This window comes from Phaenicophaeus curvirostris, chromosome 18 (genome assembly GCF_032191515.1).
Source record: "Phaenicophaeus curvirostris isolate KB17595 chromosome 18, BPBGC_Pcur_1.0, whole genome shotgun sequence".
NCBI lineage: Eukaryota > Metazoa > Chordata > Aves > Cuculiformes > Cuculidae > Phaenicophaeus > Phaenicophaeus curvirostris.
Genome location: NC_091409.1, coordinates 13,208,594 through 13,226,090, shown reverse-complemented (window position 1 = coordinate 13,226,090; position 17,497 = coordinate 13,208,594). Strand labels below are relative to the sequence as shown.

The 17,497-nt window shown below is 52.8% G+C and overlaps 2 protein-coding genes across 2 annotated transcripts in view; one reads left to right on the top strand and one right to left on the bottom strand.

The window, feature by feature from the left end:
• Window positions 1-5,296, top strand: part of TRPC4AP (transient receptor potential cation channel subfamily C member 4 associated protein) — a 36,447-nt gene extending 31,151 nt beyond the window's left edge. Inside the window, exons 14-19 of the mRNA XM_069871747.1 lie at window positions 238-328; window positions 694-834; window positions 2,335-2,443; window positions 2,646-2,758; window positions 2,979-3,185; window positions 4,900-5,296. Coding sequence (XP_069727848.1) covers window positions 238-328; window positions 694-834; window positions 2,335-2,443; window positions 2,646-2,758; window positions 2,979-3,185; window positions 4,900-5,037 — 799 coding nt within the window. The 3' untranslated portion in view covers window positions 5,038-5,296. The remainder of the gene's footprint in view (window positions 1-237; window positions 329-693; window positions 835-2,334; window positions 2,444-2,645; window positions 2,759-2,978; window positions 3,186-4,899) is intronic.
• A 2,493-nt stretch (window positions 5,297-7,789) lies between these two features.
• The window catches only part of MYH7B (myosin heavy chain 7B), a 30,092-nt gene continuing 20,384 nt past the window's right edge, over window positions 7,790-17,497 (bottom strand). The window contains exons 25-42 of the mRNA XM_069871684.1: window positions 16,869-17,111; window positions 16,314-16,490; window positions 15,819-15,964; window positions 15,427-15,517; window positions 14,434-14,823; window positions 13,489-13,615; window positions 12,909-13,027; window positions 12,471-12,667; window positions 11,919-12,268; window positions 11,142-11,266; window positions 10,731-10,846; window positions 9,999-10,191; window positions 9,716-9,919; window positions 9,488-9,613; window positions 9,193-9,363; window positions 8,843-8,947; window positions 8,364-8,459; window positions 7,790-8,228 (exon numbers count right to left, since the gene is read on the bottom strand). Coding sequence (XP_069727785.1) covers window positions 8,070-8,228; window positions 8,364-8,459; window positions 8,843-8,947; window positions 9,193-9,363; window positions 9,488-9,613; window positions 9,716-9,919; window positions 9,999-10,191; window positions 10,731-10,846; window positions 11,142-11,266; window positions 11,919-12,268; window positions 12,471-12,667; window positions 12,909-13,027; window positions 13,489-13,615; window positions 14,434-14,823; window positions 15,427-15,517; window positions 15,819-15,964; window positions 16,314-16,490; window positions 16,869-17,111 — 3,135 coding nt within the window. The 3' untranslated portion in view covers window positions 7,790-8,069. The remainder of the gene's footprint in view (window positions 8,229-8,363; window positions 8,460-8,842; window positions 8,948-9,192; window positions 9,364-9,487; window positions 9,614-9,715; window positions 9,920-9,998; window positions 10,192-10,730; window positions 10,847-11,141; window positions 11,267-11,918; window positions 12,269-12,470; window positions 12,668-12,908; window positions 13,028-13,488; window positions 13,616-14,433; window positions 14,824-15,426; window positions 15,518-15,818; window positions 15,965-16,313; window positions 16,491-16,868; window positions 17,112-17,497) is intronic.

Here is a 17,497-nt window from a genome sequence, read left to right as displayed (position 1 = left end):
CATAAGCTGTGGAAAGATCTGGCTTCGGGCACTTGGCTACAATGGCAGCACAGGTGAGAGAGGATGCCAAAGCATTGAACCCCATACCCAGTACAGTCAGTGCCTCTGCAGGATCGACCAATTTGAATTCAGCTGCAGACTGGAGTGAAACTGATTAGGAATTTTGATTTTAAATTATAGTTGTGATAAAATAATCCCCTGCTCCAAAATTAAAACCTGCTTTCTTCTATTTCTCAGGTTTTGGCAAGCGAGGGCAGTCGAAAGTTTTCTGCGAGGCACCACCTCCTATGCAGACCAGATGTTCCTGCTGAAGAGAGGACTCCTCGAGGTAATGAAGTTTATGCCAAGCTTATCTCAAAATATCTGCATAGTGATCAAGAAGCACTTATCTGTAATGAATTTAAATGGTGGTAAAAATGTAGTGTTAAATATTCACTGGGAATAGGGTAATTTTTTAAAAGCCATGGTGCTTGAAAAGCCTGCTTGTGGCTATGAGGTGTGGGGTGGGCAGTTCTACAGCCTGTATCACCGGGGAGTTAATTTAACAGAACTTATGAATTGTCTGTCTTCAATTCCATCATCTAAGAACTAAACCTGCAGATAAATGTTTTAAATAGCATTTAAATCAGAGTCTGTGCTGTACTGCTGGCTTGGGCTGAGCTGTGGCAGTAACATGTTTTCCTCCCATGCCAGCATATTCTCTACTGCATTGTTGATAGTGAGTGCAAATCACGAGACGTGCTTCAGAGTTACTTTGACCTTCTGGGAGAGTTGATGAAATTCAATATTGACGCATTCAAGAGGTTCAACAAGTACATCAACACAGATGAGAAGGTAAATATTTGTAAAAGCGTGTCCCCAGTAGGTCACCTTACATGCTCTTATAACCAAACCTAGCAGTAAAACTGAGATTATTCTGATGCGATGATTGAACTCGGTGCACAATAAGCACTAAGGAGTGAGCTGCCAGTGTCTCTTCACAAGTACGTACGTTGCTGCACACACCGGTGTTTGAGAAGTGCTCCTGGCTGTTCTGAGTCAGCAAGTGCTGAGCTGTTCAGAAAACATTGCCCTGCTACATGACCAGGCAAGCCTAAGGTCAGGGCTCAAAGATGTAGAACGCTTTCTGTGAAGTTACTGTGTTTTGGGTTAAGTTGGTAGTTGTGGACATTAAAACAGGCTCCAAAAACATCTGCTGGAGCTTGGGAGGGTGTTCTTCATGGAGATGACTTAATATTAATCGATATTTGATACTGCAAAAGGCATATCTCATCTTTGATGTTGTTTGAACTTACGGACGTTTTCAGAAGTCACGGTTGATGTAATTACCTATAAAACTTAGTTGCGTATGTAGATCAAGCATGGGCAGCTCCCTGTGCAAAGTGGTTTCATGCTCTGGTGCGTTTTGTGCACATAACATCAGCTGTTGGGTAGGTTTTGAATGACCTCATGTTTATGTTACTGTAACTTTTCTCTGGTTGCAGTTAGGTCTGGCAGCCCTTGGAGAACAGAAACAGATGTATTTTAAGAGAAAGATGTATTTATTTTCAGGTTGTTCTCTGGTAAATGAACTCGCACATTCTGGAGAATCTGCCTTAATACTTTGTGTACTTCCTATTTATCCATCTCTAACTTCTTTTAATTCCCATTCTGTGTTAAGTCCCTCACTGTATTCTTCCCCAGCAGAATCTGCTGTACAAAAGTGTAGGAAAATACAGAGCTGGACATGCTATCTTGTCTCCCTCTCTCAAAACAGTGTATTACAACTAGGTCTCATTGAAGTGGCGCAGCTTTTAAAGAGATTTTAGTGATGCCAGGAGTTTGGCATTTTTCTGTTCCATTGTGGTTTTAAAGTACTCACTATTGGGATCCTCTGGTCAGCCCTCGGTGCCAGTATTGGGTTGGGCTGGATCAGGCAGGCTCGGGAGTGTCCTCCTCCCCTTGCTCTTGTTAGAGGTAACAAAAAGCTAACAACCCAGAGGATCGTGGCATTGAGAACCTACATCTTGTTTCTGAAGGGAATGGGAAATTATTGACATCTGTGAAACCTTATGTTGAAGTGCATGGTGCAGGTGCTTGTGCTTAGAATTCAAGGTAGTTTCTCCAGTCACCTTCAAGAACTGGGCTCTTTCAGTGTCGGAAATCTGTTGCCCCATTCGCAAGACCTTTTGTAATTCTTCCTACTTGGGTTTGCTGACCTGGTCCCCTTGGCCATGCGCGTCTGGAAAGAGCAAGGAATGCTGGTCTTTCAGACCCCATCTGTGTCTGTTCATGTAGGGTGAATTTTATTGTTTGGGTTTTTTAACGCAGCGCTAAAAAGTATTTCTCTTTTAGTTCCAGATATTTTTAAATCAGATCAACAGTTCCTTAGTTGACTCAAACATGCTTGTTCGCTGCATTACGCTGTCACTGGACCGGTTTGAGAATCAGTCTGATGCTAAAGGTAAAGAATAAGAAATGAGGTGTGTGTGTGGTAGTGATAGTGGTTATGTTAAGTCCGGGCTTTGAAAATCTTTGATTTAGATGAAGAGATGCTATCTCACGGGTTTGTTGCTGCACTAGGCACCAGTGCTTACTGCCACATTGCTTGGACTAATGTACCAGCCTTCAAGCACCTGATGATTGTCTTTTTCTTCTTGCTGCAGTTGCGGAAGTCCTGTCAGAGTGCCGCCTGTTGTCATATATGTCTCAGATGTCCATGAGAATGTCCTTTCTTTTCCGTCTCATTAATATTATTCATGTACAGACACTTACACAGGTAAAGAGCTGACAGTACTTTTGCGATTGTCTTGCTGGGATCAAGTAGTGATGGGCTGGGCTGGGAGCAGGGAGGAACCCGGCCTCTCTTGAGGAGACCCTTGACCCTTCTTTCTTTGTACTTCTCTGCATGCTTACCACAAGCATGTCTTGTAAGGACGTGTGCACAGCTGAAGTCTCTTGTTTTTCTGTGTGACCTACTGTGTCATTTTTGCTTTTAGGAAAACGTCAGTTGTTTGAACACAAGTTTAGTTATCCTAATGCTGGCCCGACGGAAAGAAAAGCTACCTTTTTATCTGCGCACTTTGCAACAGATGGAATATACAGAAAAGTACCCAGGCTTCATCCTGAACAACTTCCACAGCCTCCTGCGATTCTGGCAACAGCATTACCTCAACAAGGATAAAGACAGCACCTGCTTAGAAAATGTATGTGAACCTCTTACCGTAGCAAGACTTGACCATTGCAATGTTTGCCTACCGGTTACCTAGCAAAAATGGGGAGAGAGGGGTCGTGAAGGGAAAGAGAGGAGCTAGTTCTGTGCCCCAGTGTAACTTCCTGTAGTAATTTTCAGGCTGTCTTAGCTAGTCAGGTCCCTTTTTGCAAGCAGTCAGGCTCCCACAAGGTAGGTGCTGGGTTTCCCTGCGAACAAGACTGTAGGTCTGGACTCTGGCACCCAGAAAAGAAGCTTGATGATGCTGAGTGAGTTTGAGAGGCGGGGATGTGGAGGCATGGCAGAAGCCCTCCCCTGGTGCAGCAAACTCTGCAGGAAAAGTATCTGGTGTAGCTGCTAGAAGACAGGGCAGCTGCCCTGTGGGAAGCAGCCTGCAAGTTTCCACTCCAGAGGTGGTCTGTGGTGGGCAGTGAGGAGGAAAGGACCTGATACAAGAAGTTGACTCTCTTATTTGTGCCCTAGAAGGCTGAAGTGAGGTTGTACAGGTTTCTTCCTTGACTTTTCAGTGCTTGAGTGGCAGCTTTAACAGGTTTCTAGTGCGTTAGTGAGAAGCCCTTCTTTGATGTGCCTGTAACCTGTAGCACACAAACCTGTGGCGGCAATGCGAGTGCAGTGCAGGTTGTCTCCTACAGATGAGACACCTGAAGAGGGGCAGCACTAGGGCTTCAGGAGTAGACAGAATAAGGAGCTTCAGTTCCCCAGAGCGCTGTACGATGGAGGAAGAAGCTGCACTGAACGGTTGCAGACTTGGAACACTTTTCTCTCAGCCTTATTTAGCGCTTCCTGCTTGGGTGAGCGCTGGACTGAGCCAGTCAGTCCTGAGGAGCAGCAGGCTGACGCAGGGCTTTGTGTCGTGATGTTCACACCATGATTTGTTGCATCCATGGTGCCCTGGGCCTCGGTGGGGTGATGCTGCAGAGACTAAAGCTCTCTGCCAGTGCTGCGTTTCATGGCTGCATTGTGCTGTGCATGCGTGCTGCGGTATTTGTGGTTTTGGCCACTGGTGGGGTGGAAATAGTTGTCTGATGTGTAAAGGCTGTGGGTAATGCACGATGGGATGTAGGGCTGCTGGAGAGGTCTTTTGGCCTGAGGAGAATGATGCAGGAGGGATGCGAGGAGGGATGGTGCGTTGTCTCTGTATCTTCTGTATCTCTAGTGGGAGCTACTGCCAGCATTAGCTTGACCTGCAGCACTGCCGTGTCCCGGTTTGTTTGGACTGGACAGTGAAGGAGTTTGGGTCTTTGTGTGTGTAGTGCTCAGGGGCAGCCGTGCCTGCCAGCACTGGTGGCCGCCCTGTCACGGTGGTGGCCGCCCTGTCACGGTGGTGGCCGCCCTGTCACGGTGGTGGCCGCCCTGTCACGGTGGTGGCCGCCCTGTCACGGTGGTGGCCGCCCTGTCGTGGTCTCAGCAGGACTGTAGTTGCTGCAGGCGCTAGGAGTCCCTGCTGGTGTCTGGATGGTGGGAGGCTGGTTGTAGATGGTTTAGTTGGTTCTGCATCCACCCCTTCTGCTCTGCAGCCCTGGGAAGGGTGGGTTGGATGGAGAACCAGAGGTGTGAAACCGTGGCTGGGGGAGGCACTGCTGAACAGGAGGCGATTTTCAGTCACCTTTGCGTGACTTTGGGATGTCTTCTGCTGCACACAGGTGCCCATGGACCACTCTAACCAGCCTCTCCCTCTCTTCCTACAGAGCTCATGTATTAGTTTTACCTACTGGAAAGAGACTGTATCTATACTGCTCAGTCCAGACCGGACATCCCCCTGTGCCATAGTTAGCTACATCGACGAAGCATATATGGACATTGACAGAGACTTTCCTGAGGAGTAATTCTTCGCTCTGGCTTCTGACGGACAGCGCTTGGAGGGTACCTCGCAGCCCATGGATTTTCAGGGATACGCTGTGTAATGTGTGTGTGCGTGTGCGGCTTGGAACCGTGGAGCGTTACTGCATTGTCAAAACCCCAGCCCCCTCCTGGCCCCCATCGCTGATCTCTTAATGGATGAGACTTGGAAAGCTCTCTGGGCAGCACATTCAGGGATGTATCTTCCAGTTGTTCTGGGATAAAAATATACACCTGCAAAAACCAGCCTCTTTATTCTTTTCTTCTCTCTCTTAATCCAGCGTGGCTGGGCAGGGTTTTTTTTTGTGGTCAGATGAGGATACTCCATATGTGCCAATTGAGTTGTGGTTGTGTTTCCTGGCTACCAGAATTAGCAAGTCAAAAAGCACAGAAATTGCCCTCCAAATATGAGGTCCAAGGAGCCGATCTGCTGGGACCTCGCCTCACCAGCCATGAGCACAGCTCCTGCGAGGCAGAACTCTTATATTGGGTTTTGGAATCGGGGGTTTGGGGTTGGATAGAGTGTGAGTGCGTGTGTGCGTGCGTGTGCTTTTAATTCCTGAGAGCCCTAGCTCCAGTCACCTCTTTACCATCTACTTTTGGATCATTTGGTACTAAATCTGTCTGTGCATTAGGAGAGAACCTCCGCTCCTGCTGTCTTTCCTGTAGATCCTTCCCATTTGAAGGCATTTTTACAATGCTGCAGAGAACAGATGCGTTTCAGCAGTGGTGGAATTGCAACAAGGGTTGGCTTTTTCATGGAGCACTAGCATTAAAACGTACTAATTTTTTAAACGTGCGGCTTGTCCCTTCTTGGGTAACTAATCTGGTTTTACAATCCTTTTCAGGACCTTTGCTCTCTGCTAACCTGCTGTGCCTGGAAGCCTTATGTCAGTCTCTGCTTTCAGTCCTTAATACCCACACACACGTTAATCTTGAGGTGCAGTATTTGCTAGAGATGGCAGGTTTTTTCTTGGATCTATTTTATTTTAATCAGAATGTGGTAAATGCTGGGAATAAACAATCTTGGTTGAAAGTAGCTTTCTAGGCTACGTTGGGAAAGGGGCAGTTGGGTTTTGGCAATCCTGATTGCCAGGCCTGCACATGCCCTACCTGCTCAAGCTTAATTATGTTGCTCCAGGATAGTCAGGTTCCCAGGGATTAAATGCAGCCTGAGCTCCTGAGTTAGCGCATTTTAATCAGAATGCTCAAAGAAACCAGTTTTCTTTGAAACTTGGATTTAATGATTTTTAAATTTTCTACACTTATTTGATGAGATGAGTTGACTTCAGCTCTGTCCAGGCTTTGGAGAGGGACCAGGGGCGAGGGTGGCCCAGAGTTTTGTCTCTAGTCTTTGGCAGCAGAATGAAACAACCTTGGAGGATCCGGATGAGTGGATGAGGCTTCCAGCCCCAGATGCAGTCACCCTTCTCTTGCTTATCTCACACCTCAGTGTCCCGCTGGGGACTCGCAGCCACTACTTTACTTCCATGGTGGTGAACGCTGCTGAGCGTGTGCATAAACCTGGAGCCTTGCAGGCGCTCCTGGGGATCGGGCTGTCCCTCCCTGGGGGCTGAATCCCCTGGGCAGGCTCCCCTACTCACACCCGTTGTGTTAGGGAACTCCTTGCAGTGGCTGCACCTCTGTTCTTCACCAGATTCCCCCCCTCCTTCCTCTCTCCTCCCTCCTCTCAGCTTTTCTTTCACGTCTGTATTTTTTTTTGTTCTTGGGTATTTGTGGTTTTGGTGTATCTTTGCTTCTTCTTAACTGTAATAGATGTACACTTAAAATAAAGGCTTCAAATTAAAAGGCTTTTAAGTTAAGGGATGCCCTTTCCACAGTCCAGTTAATTGGTGCATCCAGTGATTGCTGCTATAAACCTGCAGTCTCATCTCCACCGCTGTGTTTACGGAACAGACAGTGGGGGCCAGGCTGAGCTGGGATCTCCCCCGCCTGCCTCCTGCCCTGGGGGTCCCTCCTCCCAGGGAGGAGCAGGGTGGCTTTTGGGTCCTTATTTACTAGAGCGGGTTTGGCTTTGCTTTCTTCTTCGGGCTGAGGTGCTGGGCTGGGGAGGAGGGTGCAGGGAAGGAACCCGCAGCAGCTCCTCCAGCGAGGGAGCTTTCTGGGAAAAGGAGGAGGAGTGTGCAGGGAGGGCAAATATGAACTGGGGCCGTGGGTTTGTGGGTTCATCTGTCTGTGCCAGACGCCTCGAGAGTTTAATTTTGAGAGGGACCAGACAGCTCTGTCCTTCATCCTTGTTTTGTCTTATTTATGGAGAGCATGGGGAGGAAGCGTCCTGCGTGGTGCGAGGGAGAGAGCTCGCTGGCCTCGGCCGAGGCTGCGCTGGGGGAGGGAGGTGGGACATATGCTGTGGGAGTCTGCACTGTCCCTGTGGATTGCTGAGGTTTGTGCTGCCCGGATTAATGCCAATTTACTAACTGCAAATAAACATATTAAATGGAAACTATTAAAGAACTCTATTTTAAAGACCTGAGTGGAGATGTCTTTCTTTGCAGTCAAAGTGGTGACTGTTCTGCCCTCGGCTCTGGTCCCCGGCAACTTTAGTGGGAAGGGATAAGGAAAAGGCTCTTTCGTAGGAGCAGTCTAGGGAGATAGAGCAGGGACACGGGAGGCCTGTACCTCTCTCCTGTGCCTACGTGGCTGTGACAGATGTTGCCCCAGCAGCAGAGGCCAAGGCCCCGGTTCCCCTGTGACAGACACAACGGAGCAAGGCTTGGCAGGTGTATGTTTATTCACACGGTGCAAAGCTGGCGGTGGCTGTTGCAGCCACACGCCTCTGAGCTACAGCAGGGCAGCTGGGGACAGGCCGGGCAGCTGGGCGCCGGCTACTCGTGCTGGCAAAAAAGCACAAAAGGATGTTGCTGAGATCCTGGATAGGGAAGCGGGGTGCGTTCTGCCACCCTTCAGGTCCCGGCAGCAGGCGAGGAGAGCAGCACCACGGGCTCTAGAGCTGCTTCTCTGGCTCCAAGGCTGGCAGGAGCCCTGCCCCTGCGGTCCCTCAGCACAACGCTGAGCTTACCTTGGAGGTGATCACCTCCCTGGTGCGGGCGCGCAGCTTGTTGACCTGCGTCTCTGCGATGTCAGCGCGCTCCTCGGCATCATCGAGCTCGTGCTGCACCTTGCGGTACTTCACCAAGTTGGAGTTGGCCTGCTGCTCCTGGAGAGGCCGAGGGGACGGAAGGACACCAGGTTGACAACTCCTCATGGTCCCCTTCCCTTGCAGCCACCCCAGGGAAGCCCAGTGCTGTTTTTCTACCCCAGGAGGAGAGCTGGGGTGGGGACAGGCACTTACCGCCTCCTCGAACTGGCGCTTGTAGCTCTTGACTTTGCTCTGCAGCTTGTCGATCAGGTCCTGCATCCGTGTCAGGTTCTTTCGGTCTTCCTCAGCCTGCAGGTGCCCCAGCCCCCATTAGCAGGAGCCCACAAGACCCCCAGTACCAGCTCTGGCTGTCCCCAGACCTCTATCCAGGAGTCACAGCGGTGCCAGGGCCCTTCACTCCAGAGCAAGCGCCCACACAGGCACCAGCCCCGTGTCCCCTGGTTCCTGCCCCCTCCAAGCTTAGGAGGTGTCACCAAAGGAGCAAGACGGAGGGAGTAGTGGAAGTTTGGACAAGGAGAAGCCCCTTCCTGCCCGTATCAGCCCCAGGACGGTGCCCAGATAAGCCAGGGCTGTGCTGGGCTGGAGGGGGATATTGGATAACACAAGGACCTGAGCACAGGGAGAGCTGGTGAAGTCCTGCGGGGCTGGAGCTGGGCCGGGTGCTGCCATACCTGATAGCTCATCTCCTTGATCCTCCGCTCGTACTTGCGAATGCCCTTCTGGGCCTCAGCCATCTTCTTCTGCTCCATATCCAGCTCTCCTTCCAGCTCCCGCACCTGGGGGAGGATAGAGGCCAGCTCAGCACTCTGCTCCCTCGCACCAGCTGAGGTCAAATCCTTTTCCCCAGATCAGAGCACCCACAGTCAAGGCTAAACCACCCCAAACAAAGACACGAAGCTGGTCCCAGGCCCCCAGGGGCTGCCCTTCACTGCCCTGAAGGTAGAGCCTGGCCCCAGAGGGATGGGACAGGAACCCTGCAGAACCTGGTGCCACAGCCATGGATCAGCCCCTGCCACCTCACCCTGGCCTCCAGCTTCTGGATCTGCTTCTTGCCCCCTTTGAGAGCGATCTGCTCCGCTTCATCCAAGCGCATCTGCAGGTCCTTGATGGTCTGCTCCATGTTCTTCTTCATCCGCTCCAGGTGCGCACTCGTGTCCTGCTCCTTCTTTAGCTCCTCTGCCATCATGGCAGCCTGCAAGTCCGAGAGCACAGAGGCATCACCACAGGGTCAGGCAGCCCTGCCAGACACAGGGGCTTGATGGAGAAGCCCTGACACCCCTCCCCTCCTCCCATCCCCAGCCCCACCAGGCTCTTACATCCGTGATGGCCTTCTTTGCCTTCTCTTCAGCGTTGCGGCACTCTTGCACTGCATCCTCTACCTCCCCACTCAGCTGTGAGATGTCGGCTTCCAGCTTCTTCTTTTGGTTAATCAGGCCCGTGTTCTGTGGACAGAGCAGGGCAGTGAGTGCCACAGGGACCCACCGCGGGACAGGCTCCTGCTGCTCCAGTGCCAGCAGAAACCTGGGATCGGGGTGGTCCCTCACCTGGGAATGGAGCAGGTTGACCCTCTCAGTGGCCTCCAGCAGCTCCTGCTCTGCCAGCTTCCTGCTCCTCTCCGCCTGCTCCAGCGCTCCCCGCAGCTCCTCCACCTCTGCCATCAGCAGGTTGTTGCGGCGCTCCAGGGCGGCCGCCTGCTCCTTCAGGTCATCGTTGTGGCGTTGAGTATCATCCAACTCGATTTGCAGGTCCTGCAGAGCAGTGTGGGGGTCAGTGGGGATGGGAGGGAGCTGGCACCAGCAGTGGGGACAGCACCGAGCCCAACCCAACCTTGATCTGGGCCTGGAGCTGGCGGACCAGTTTCTGGAACTCGGCAGCTTGGCGGTTGGCATGGCTGAGCTGGATCTCCATCTCGTTCAGATCTCCCTCCATCTTCTTCCTCAGACGAACAGCCTCGTTCTTGGCTCGGGCTTCTGCATCCAGTGTGGCCTGCATGGAGTCCATGGCTCGCTGGTGGTTGCGCCTGTGGGAAAGGCAACACATCAACCCCCAAAGACACCCAGTCTGGGGCAGCCCTGTCAGGGCCACGGTGCCACCTCTGCCCCTCTATGATCATAGAATCATAGAATCACCAGGTTGGAAAAGACCCACCAGATTATCGAGTCCAACCATTCCTATCAAACACTAAACCATATCCCTCACCGCCTTGTCCACCCGTCTCTTAAAAATCTCCAGGGCCATTCCCTCTCGTCCTGTCCCCTGTCACTTGGGAGAAGAGCCCAGCTCCCTCCTCTCCACAACCTCCTTTCAGGGAGTTGTAGAGAGCAATGAGGTCTCCCCTCAGCCTCCTCTTCTCCAGGCTAAACACCCCCAGCTCTCTCAGCCGTTCCTCATAAGGCCTGTTCTCCAGCCCCCTCACCAGCTTTGTTGCTCGTCTCTGGACTCGCTCCAGAGCCTCAACATCCTTCTTGTGGTGAGGGGCCCAGAACTTAACACAGGATTCAAGGAGCGGTCTCACCAGTGCTGAGATGATGTCCCAGTCTGTCCCCTCTCCACTCATACCTCAGGTTCTCAAACTCCTCATCCTTTTCTGCCAGCTTCCTGTCCACATCAGCTTTGATCTGGTTCAGCTCCAGCTGGATGCGCAGCGTCTTGCTCTCCTCATGCTCCAGGGCCCCCTAAATACAGCAGCAGCAATGAGGAGGTGGTCCCTGGGGGTCCTCCTCAGCTCCCCACTGCAGCCTGACCTTGCCCCCAACGCAGAGCTGTTGGGAGCCCCGTACAACTCTGTGCCTCGCAGTGGTTGTGAACCACCCCTGGGGTGCTCCGGGCACCAGCCCAGCTTGGGACCTTCACTCTACTGGCACAGCATGTGTTGCTGCTCCAGCAGCACCCGACCAGAGCTGCAGGGTGGGCCAGTGGCTCCTGAGGGCAACTGGTACAGGCAAGCATCAATAAGAAACAAGGACCCACCTCAGCCTCCTCCAGAGCTGCCTGGATATCACTCTTCTCATTCTCCAGAGCTTTCTTCAGCTTCTCCAGCTCATGGATGGTTTTACCGCTCATACTGATCTGGTCAGTCAGATCAGCAATTTCCTCTGGCAGGGATGGAAGGACACGTGGTGAGGACTGAGCTTGTGGGAACAGCCCTGCACAGGTGACTTTCCAGTCCCCCAGTCCAGGCTCTGGTGATGTTCCCCAGCCCCCTGGAGAGCAGCTAAGCTTGTGCTTGGGGAGATTTGTGGGCTCTTCTGCAGTCTGGGTGAAGGACAGGGCATGAGAAAGGCATTAAGGACCCTGATTGTCCAAGAGTGACACCTCCAATCCAGTGCTGTGCCACAGCCATGGCTCTTTTGGCAGCAAAACACACACCAAGAGTCAACAAGAGCCAAGTGATGGTGCTCGTCCACCCAGGGAGGCCCCAGCAAGAGGGCAGGACACATGCTGCCTTCCTGGCTGAGCTGCTGCATCGTAGAATCATAGAATCACCGAATCATCAGGTTAGAAAAGACCCACCAGCTCATCAAGTCCAATCATTCCTATCAAACACTAAACCATGTCCCTCAGCACCTCATCCACCCATCCCTTAAACCCCTCCAGGGAAGGTGACTCCCTCTCTGGGCCAGGCTTCGCTGAGCAGCAAGGTTCTCTCCCTGCCTCCAAAGGATCTCCATCCCACCCCATGGCTAAGGAGAAGGGAGGAGGACCCTGGGCAGAGAGTCCAAGGGGAAAGCTTGAGCCCAGTCCTACCCTGTAGGTTCTTGTTCTCCCTCTTGAGGGTCTCCAGGTTGTCCAGGGACTCCTCGTAAGCATTCTTGAGCTTGAAGAGCTCTGTGCTCAGGCTGCGTGACTCCTTCTGCGATGCCTCCAGCTCTGCCTGGGTCTCCTCATACTTCTGCTTCCACTCGGCCAGGATCCTGTCAAAGTTGCGCTGCTTCTTGTCCAGGGCAGCACAGGCTGAGTTGGCGCGTTCCAGGTCCACCGAGAGGTCCTCGATCTCTGTCTGCAGCCGGTGCTTGGTCTTTTCCAGCGAGGAGCACTTGGCATGAGCAGCCTCCACTGCCTCCTCTGCCTCCTGTAGCCGGATGGCCAGCTTCTTCCTGCCAACAGCAGCGAGGGGTGAGCGCTCCCAGCCCAAGTTGTCATCTCCCCCTGCTGCTTTGAGGAGGGGAGGCCACAGCCTGACCAAACAACATCAAGTCCAGGCAGGAAGGTGCATTCCCACCCTGAAGACTGGGAAAATCCCACCTTGGAACAGAAACCTGCCACCTGCAAGGAACAGGCTCCTGCCATGAGACTCACTTGGCTTCCTCCAGCTCCTCCGTCCTCTGGATGGCATCTGTCTCATACTTGGTCCTCCACTGGGCCACTTCTGCGTTGGCTTTAGACAAGTTCCTCTGGAGCTCACTCTTGGCCTCCACCTCCTCCTCGTACTGCTCCCGCAAGAGGTCACAGTCGTGCCGGGAGGCTTGCAGGGCATGGGCCAGGGCGTTCTTGCTCTGGGGAAGGGAGAGTTTATGAGAGGAGCAGCTGGCTCCAGGACACTGGCCATGGCTCCAGGACACTGGCCGTGGCTCCAGGATCAGGGGCAGTGGGAGGGAACTGCTTTTCCTTGGGGTTCCTGTGTGCAGCGTGTGTCCCACCTCCCCAGGCCAAGAATCTGGGCCACGGCCACAGTGGAACACACTATTCCCTGCTATCTGTATCGCTCGGAGATCAGCCATGCCCTACAAGCCTCACCTTGGTCTCTTCCTCCAGCTGCCTCTTGAGTTCCTCTATGTTCTGCGTGAATGAGGTCTTGCCACGGCTTAGCTGGTTGATGAAGGATTCCTTCTCCTCCAGCAGCCGACTAAGCTCCCCTGGGTTCAAACAGAGACAAAACAGCTACTGTGGGGCTGAATGGCTTCAATGTGCATTAGCTCACAGTCACACAGAGACCTCCTGCAGTCCCAGGTGTTACCCCATCCAGGCAGGTTGTGCCCACGGGCAGAGGTGGAAGCAGCTAAAGGCAAAGTCTGCCAGCCAGAAACCCTCTCCTTCCGATGCCCGAGATCACAGTGCATCCCCCAGCACCACAACCATCACCACAGAGCTCCTCCTCCTTGCCAAGCTGTATGGCACCTCTGCAAGGCCAGAGTGGAAGCCCAACACAGACATTCCACCCCCCTCCACTCCAGATGGAGCTTCTGCTGTTGTATTTTGTCCATGCAAGAAGGAGATCACACTCTGCCCGGCAGAACCACGGCTCCCTCTCTCAGATGCCCCGGTGTACGATCAGCCGAGGGCAGCCCCGCATCTGCTGGGTGCCTCCTCCACCTACCGTTCTCAGTCTGGAGCCTGCCCCGCTGCGCGCTCACGTCGTTCAGTTGTCGCTGCAGCTCATCCACTTTGGACTTGGCCTCGCTCAGCTGGTCCTCATAGGTGCGGCAAAGCTTTTCTGCGTTGGCCTGCGTGCACCAAGCAAAGCCCGTGTGAGACCCAGAAGGGGCTCAACAACTGCATCCCGTGGGACCTCTCTGCCCCGCTCAGCTGACCCCGTGTGCACCCAAGGCAGAGAGCAGGAGCCTGCTCGTATCTCTGCTAAGCTAAAAGGGGCTCTCTGAATCAGTCTCCCAGGAGATGTCTTCTCAGATCCTCCAGACCTGACTAGGACAAGCAAAGCATCCTCCAAGCGCTGCCATAGCGACATAGGGACAAGCCAAAGAGAGGGTCTTGGCCATGGCAAAGAGCTACCTAAGACATCATCCCATGGACATAAAATAAATCATAGAATCATAGAATGGTTTGGGTTGGAAGGGACCTTAAAGATCTTCTCCCAAGTGACAGGGGACAGGACGAGAGGGAATGGCCTTGAGCTCCGCCAGGGGAGGTTCAGGCTGGACATTAAGAAAAAATTTTTCACGGAAAGGGTCATTGGGCACTGGCAGAGGCTGCCCAGGGAGGGGGTTGAGTCACCTTCCCTGGAGGGGTCTAAGGCACAGGTGAATGAGGAGCTGAGGGGCATGGTTTAGTGTTTGACAGGAATGGTTGGACTCGATGATCCGGTGGGTCTTTTCCAACCTGGCAATTATATGATTATATATGATTATATGATCATCTAATTCCAACCCCTCTGCCACGGGCAGGGACATCTCCCACTCGATCAGGCAGCTCAAGGCCCCGTCCAACCTGGCCTTGAACACTTTGCTGTGCTGAACACACTTCAACCAGTTGTGCTTATGTTCACAGGAGGGAGGAACCTGCCCTGTACAGAACCAGTGCTCACCTTGTTCTTGGTGAGGTATTCAATGTTTGATGACAGATCATCCACCTCCATCTTCATCTCACTCTTCTCTTTCTCCAGCTTCTGCTTGACGCGCTGCAGGTTATCGATTTGCTCGCTCAGCTCTGCCACGCTGTCTGCGTGCTTCTTCCGCAGAGCAGCTGCCGTGGACTCATGCTGCAGGGTTGCCTCCTCCAGGTCCCGCCGTAGCTTCAGGAATTCTGCTTCCCGCTTCTTGTTCATCTCCAACTGCGTGGCCGTTGCTCCACCAGCCTCCTCCAGCCGCTCGCTCAGCTCCTCCAGCTCCCGTGACACTTCTGCCCGCTGCTTTTCCACCTTGGCTCTGGCGGCACGCTCAGCCTCCAGTTCCTCCTCCAGCTCCTCAATGCGGGCCTGGTAGAGACAGAATAAGGCAGAGGCTCCAAGCACTGCGTGAAGCTCCAGCATCTTTGCTCTCCACAGTGGAGCAGGGTGGCTCCTCTGATGCTGGGGAGCAACAAGCCGCCAGCCTGGAGTAAATGTTTGGACTGTTCTGGGATCCTCGGAGACAGGCATGCCTGGTGCTGCTTGGTGGTGTGTTTTGCAGAGCACCTGCTCTCCTCTCTACCTTGTTCCAGGATCCAGGCTGACTCTAGCTTGTTTTCAGTGGGAATCTAGGGGCCTCTCTCTGATAGGAGGAAGTCTAACATACTGTATTTGGAACTTCAGAGTTTGGACACTGGATTTAAGCTTTTAGTCTTGACAGAGAGCTACATCCTACAAGCAGTTCCTCGTGCTGGTGCACGTGTTCACCTCAATAGGTCATTCTTTAAATTTTAGTTCAACACTCTGGCAGAGCTTTGCTTCTGATAACAGCGTCAGCTTTGTTTATCACTCTTCTGCCAAGGAGATGCCCAGTGCACAGAGAAGGATCAGCCCATGCTGATTCCCCAGCACAGTATATCTGATGGAAAATTTAGGACTCCTGGGCTGTGAAAACAGCTCTTCCCATCATACCTGCAGCTCCTTGATCTTCTTCTGCAGCTGGGCCTCAGTCACTTGCCCATCTTCAATCCTTGAGTTCAGCTGACTCATTTCAAAGTCTTTCCTGTACAGAGAGAAGGCAGAGCCTCTGGTCAGACAAAACTGTCCCGCTGAGACCCTCTGGCTCTCTGAAGCCAGAGGAAGATTGTTCCCTGCAACCTGGTCTATATGTCTGTGCAGCTGACAAGCTCCTCAGCATCTCTGCATAGTGCCCAGGAAAACTAAGGCCTGATTTTGCCTGGGACGATCACCCCAGCAGTGCTCAAAGCCGCATCCCAACAGCCTCTGCAGAAGCCACAGGACTTAGGAATAGGCACTGGCCCAGCACAGTAATTGCACAGCCCAGGCACACATCGCACACTCACTTTTTGAGTTTTTCCTCCAGCTGCTGCTTGTCATTCTCCAGATCCATTACTGACTCTTGTGTCAACTTCAGGTCTCCTTCGAGCTTCCTCTTTGCTCTTTCCAGGTCCATGCGGACTTTCTTTTCTTGTTCAAGAGAGCTTTCCAGCTGGACAATGAAAGGAGACAGGTGAGGAGGGAAAGGGCCCTCTGTAGCCCCAGCCTTCTTTATGTCCATTGCTGTGGGAGCTTCACACAGCCTAGAGATACAGAGTGGGATTCATCCTAGCTGGTCTTCTTTCCCATTCCCACAGCCCAGGACTGCTCTCCACGGGGAACTCTCGACCACCTCTTGATTCAGAGGCAGTTTGTCCATGGGGCTATTCCTTAATTAGCCATATTAAATAGGGCTCTGATAATGACTCCACCCTCCAGATCCCACTCAAGGACAGCCTTTGGGCTCTCCCAGAGGTGTAACTCAAACTCTCAGTCTGCATAGTCACTGGCTTGTGACTCACATCATCCACTTGCTGCTCCAGCTTGACCTTGGCTTTGGTCAGAGTGTTGACTTTGTCTTCCTCAGCCTGCAGGTCATCCAGGGCCTGCTGATGGGCCTCCTGCAGGGCTTTCTTCTCCTTTGTCAGCTTGGCAATAATCTCATCCAGAGAGGCCATCTCTTCAATCAGGTTTTTAACCTAGATCGGCAGGGTCAAAAATTAAATGCATCCTGTCAGAAACAGGGGAAGCAAAGCCAATACAGTAGCCTGACCCAAGAAAGGCAGGAGTCCGTGACAACAGCAGCTTGGGATCATGGCAGCAGCCAGGCCCCCTTCCCTTGGCCAGGCTGGTTCCACTGGGGGGTTGTCAATGTCCCAAATCACTTGCCATCACACTCCCATGATGTTGCCCATACCACTCCTGTGCAATGAGGCAGGACACCAGAAGGTTTTTGCCCTCTCCCATTCCTTTTTGCACTCTCCCTTGTCTCAGACCCCCAGCAGCCTTGTCCCTGCTGTTTCTTTTTGGTGTCCCCATGGGCAAAGAGGCTGTACTCTGTGGGAAGAGTCAGTTACCTTGTTCTCAGTCGCATGTTTCTCCTTCTCCACCTTGGCCAGCGTGATCTCCAGGTCATCGATGTCTTTCTTCAGCTCCGCACACTCATCCTCCAGCTTGCGTCTCTTGGCAGTGAGGTCAGAATTCATTTCCTCCTCATCCTCCAGACGCTCTGTCAGCTCCTTCACTTTGGCCTCCAGCTGGATCTTGGACTTGATCAGCAGGTCGCAGCGTTCCTCCGCATCTGCCAGGTTGTCTTGCTCCTGGGACAGACACAGGAGAGCCAGCACTCATTCACCGCCCCAGGAGCACACCAGCAGGCTCTCAACCCCATTATCCTGGCCCAGAGAGGAAGCTCTCCTTGTGGAAGCAGTAGAGCAAGACCAAGGTACTCAGGTGCACAAAAAGACAGCTCTGGTCACTGTCCATCTTCAAGGGCCAAAGAGCTAACTGCAGCTAAACTTCCCAGAGGAAGGAATCACTTGACTGACACTTTCTGGCACAGAAATGGCACAGAGTAGCCACAGCTTGGTGAGCAAATGTTTCTATCCCTCCCACCCCACAGTGAGGAGATGACTCTTTGCAGAGCTAGGGGCGCATGAATCCCTGTGGCAGCCCTGAGATGGCAAATCTGTGATGTTGCTTCAGG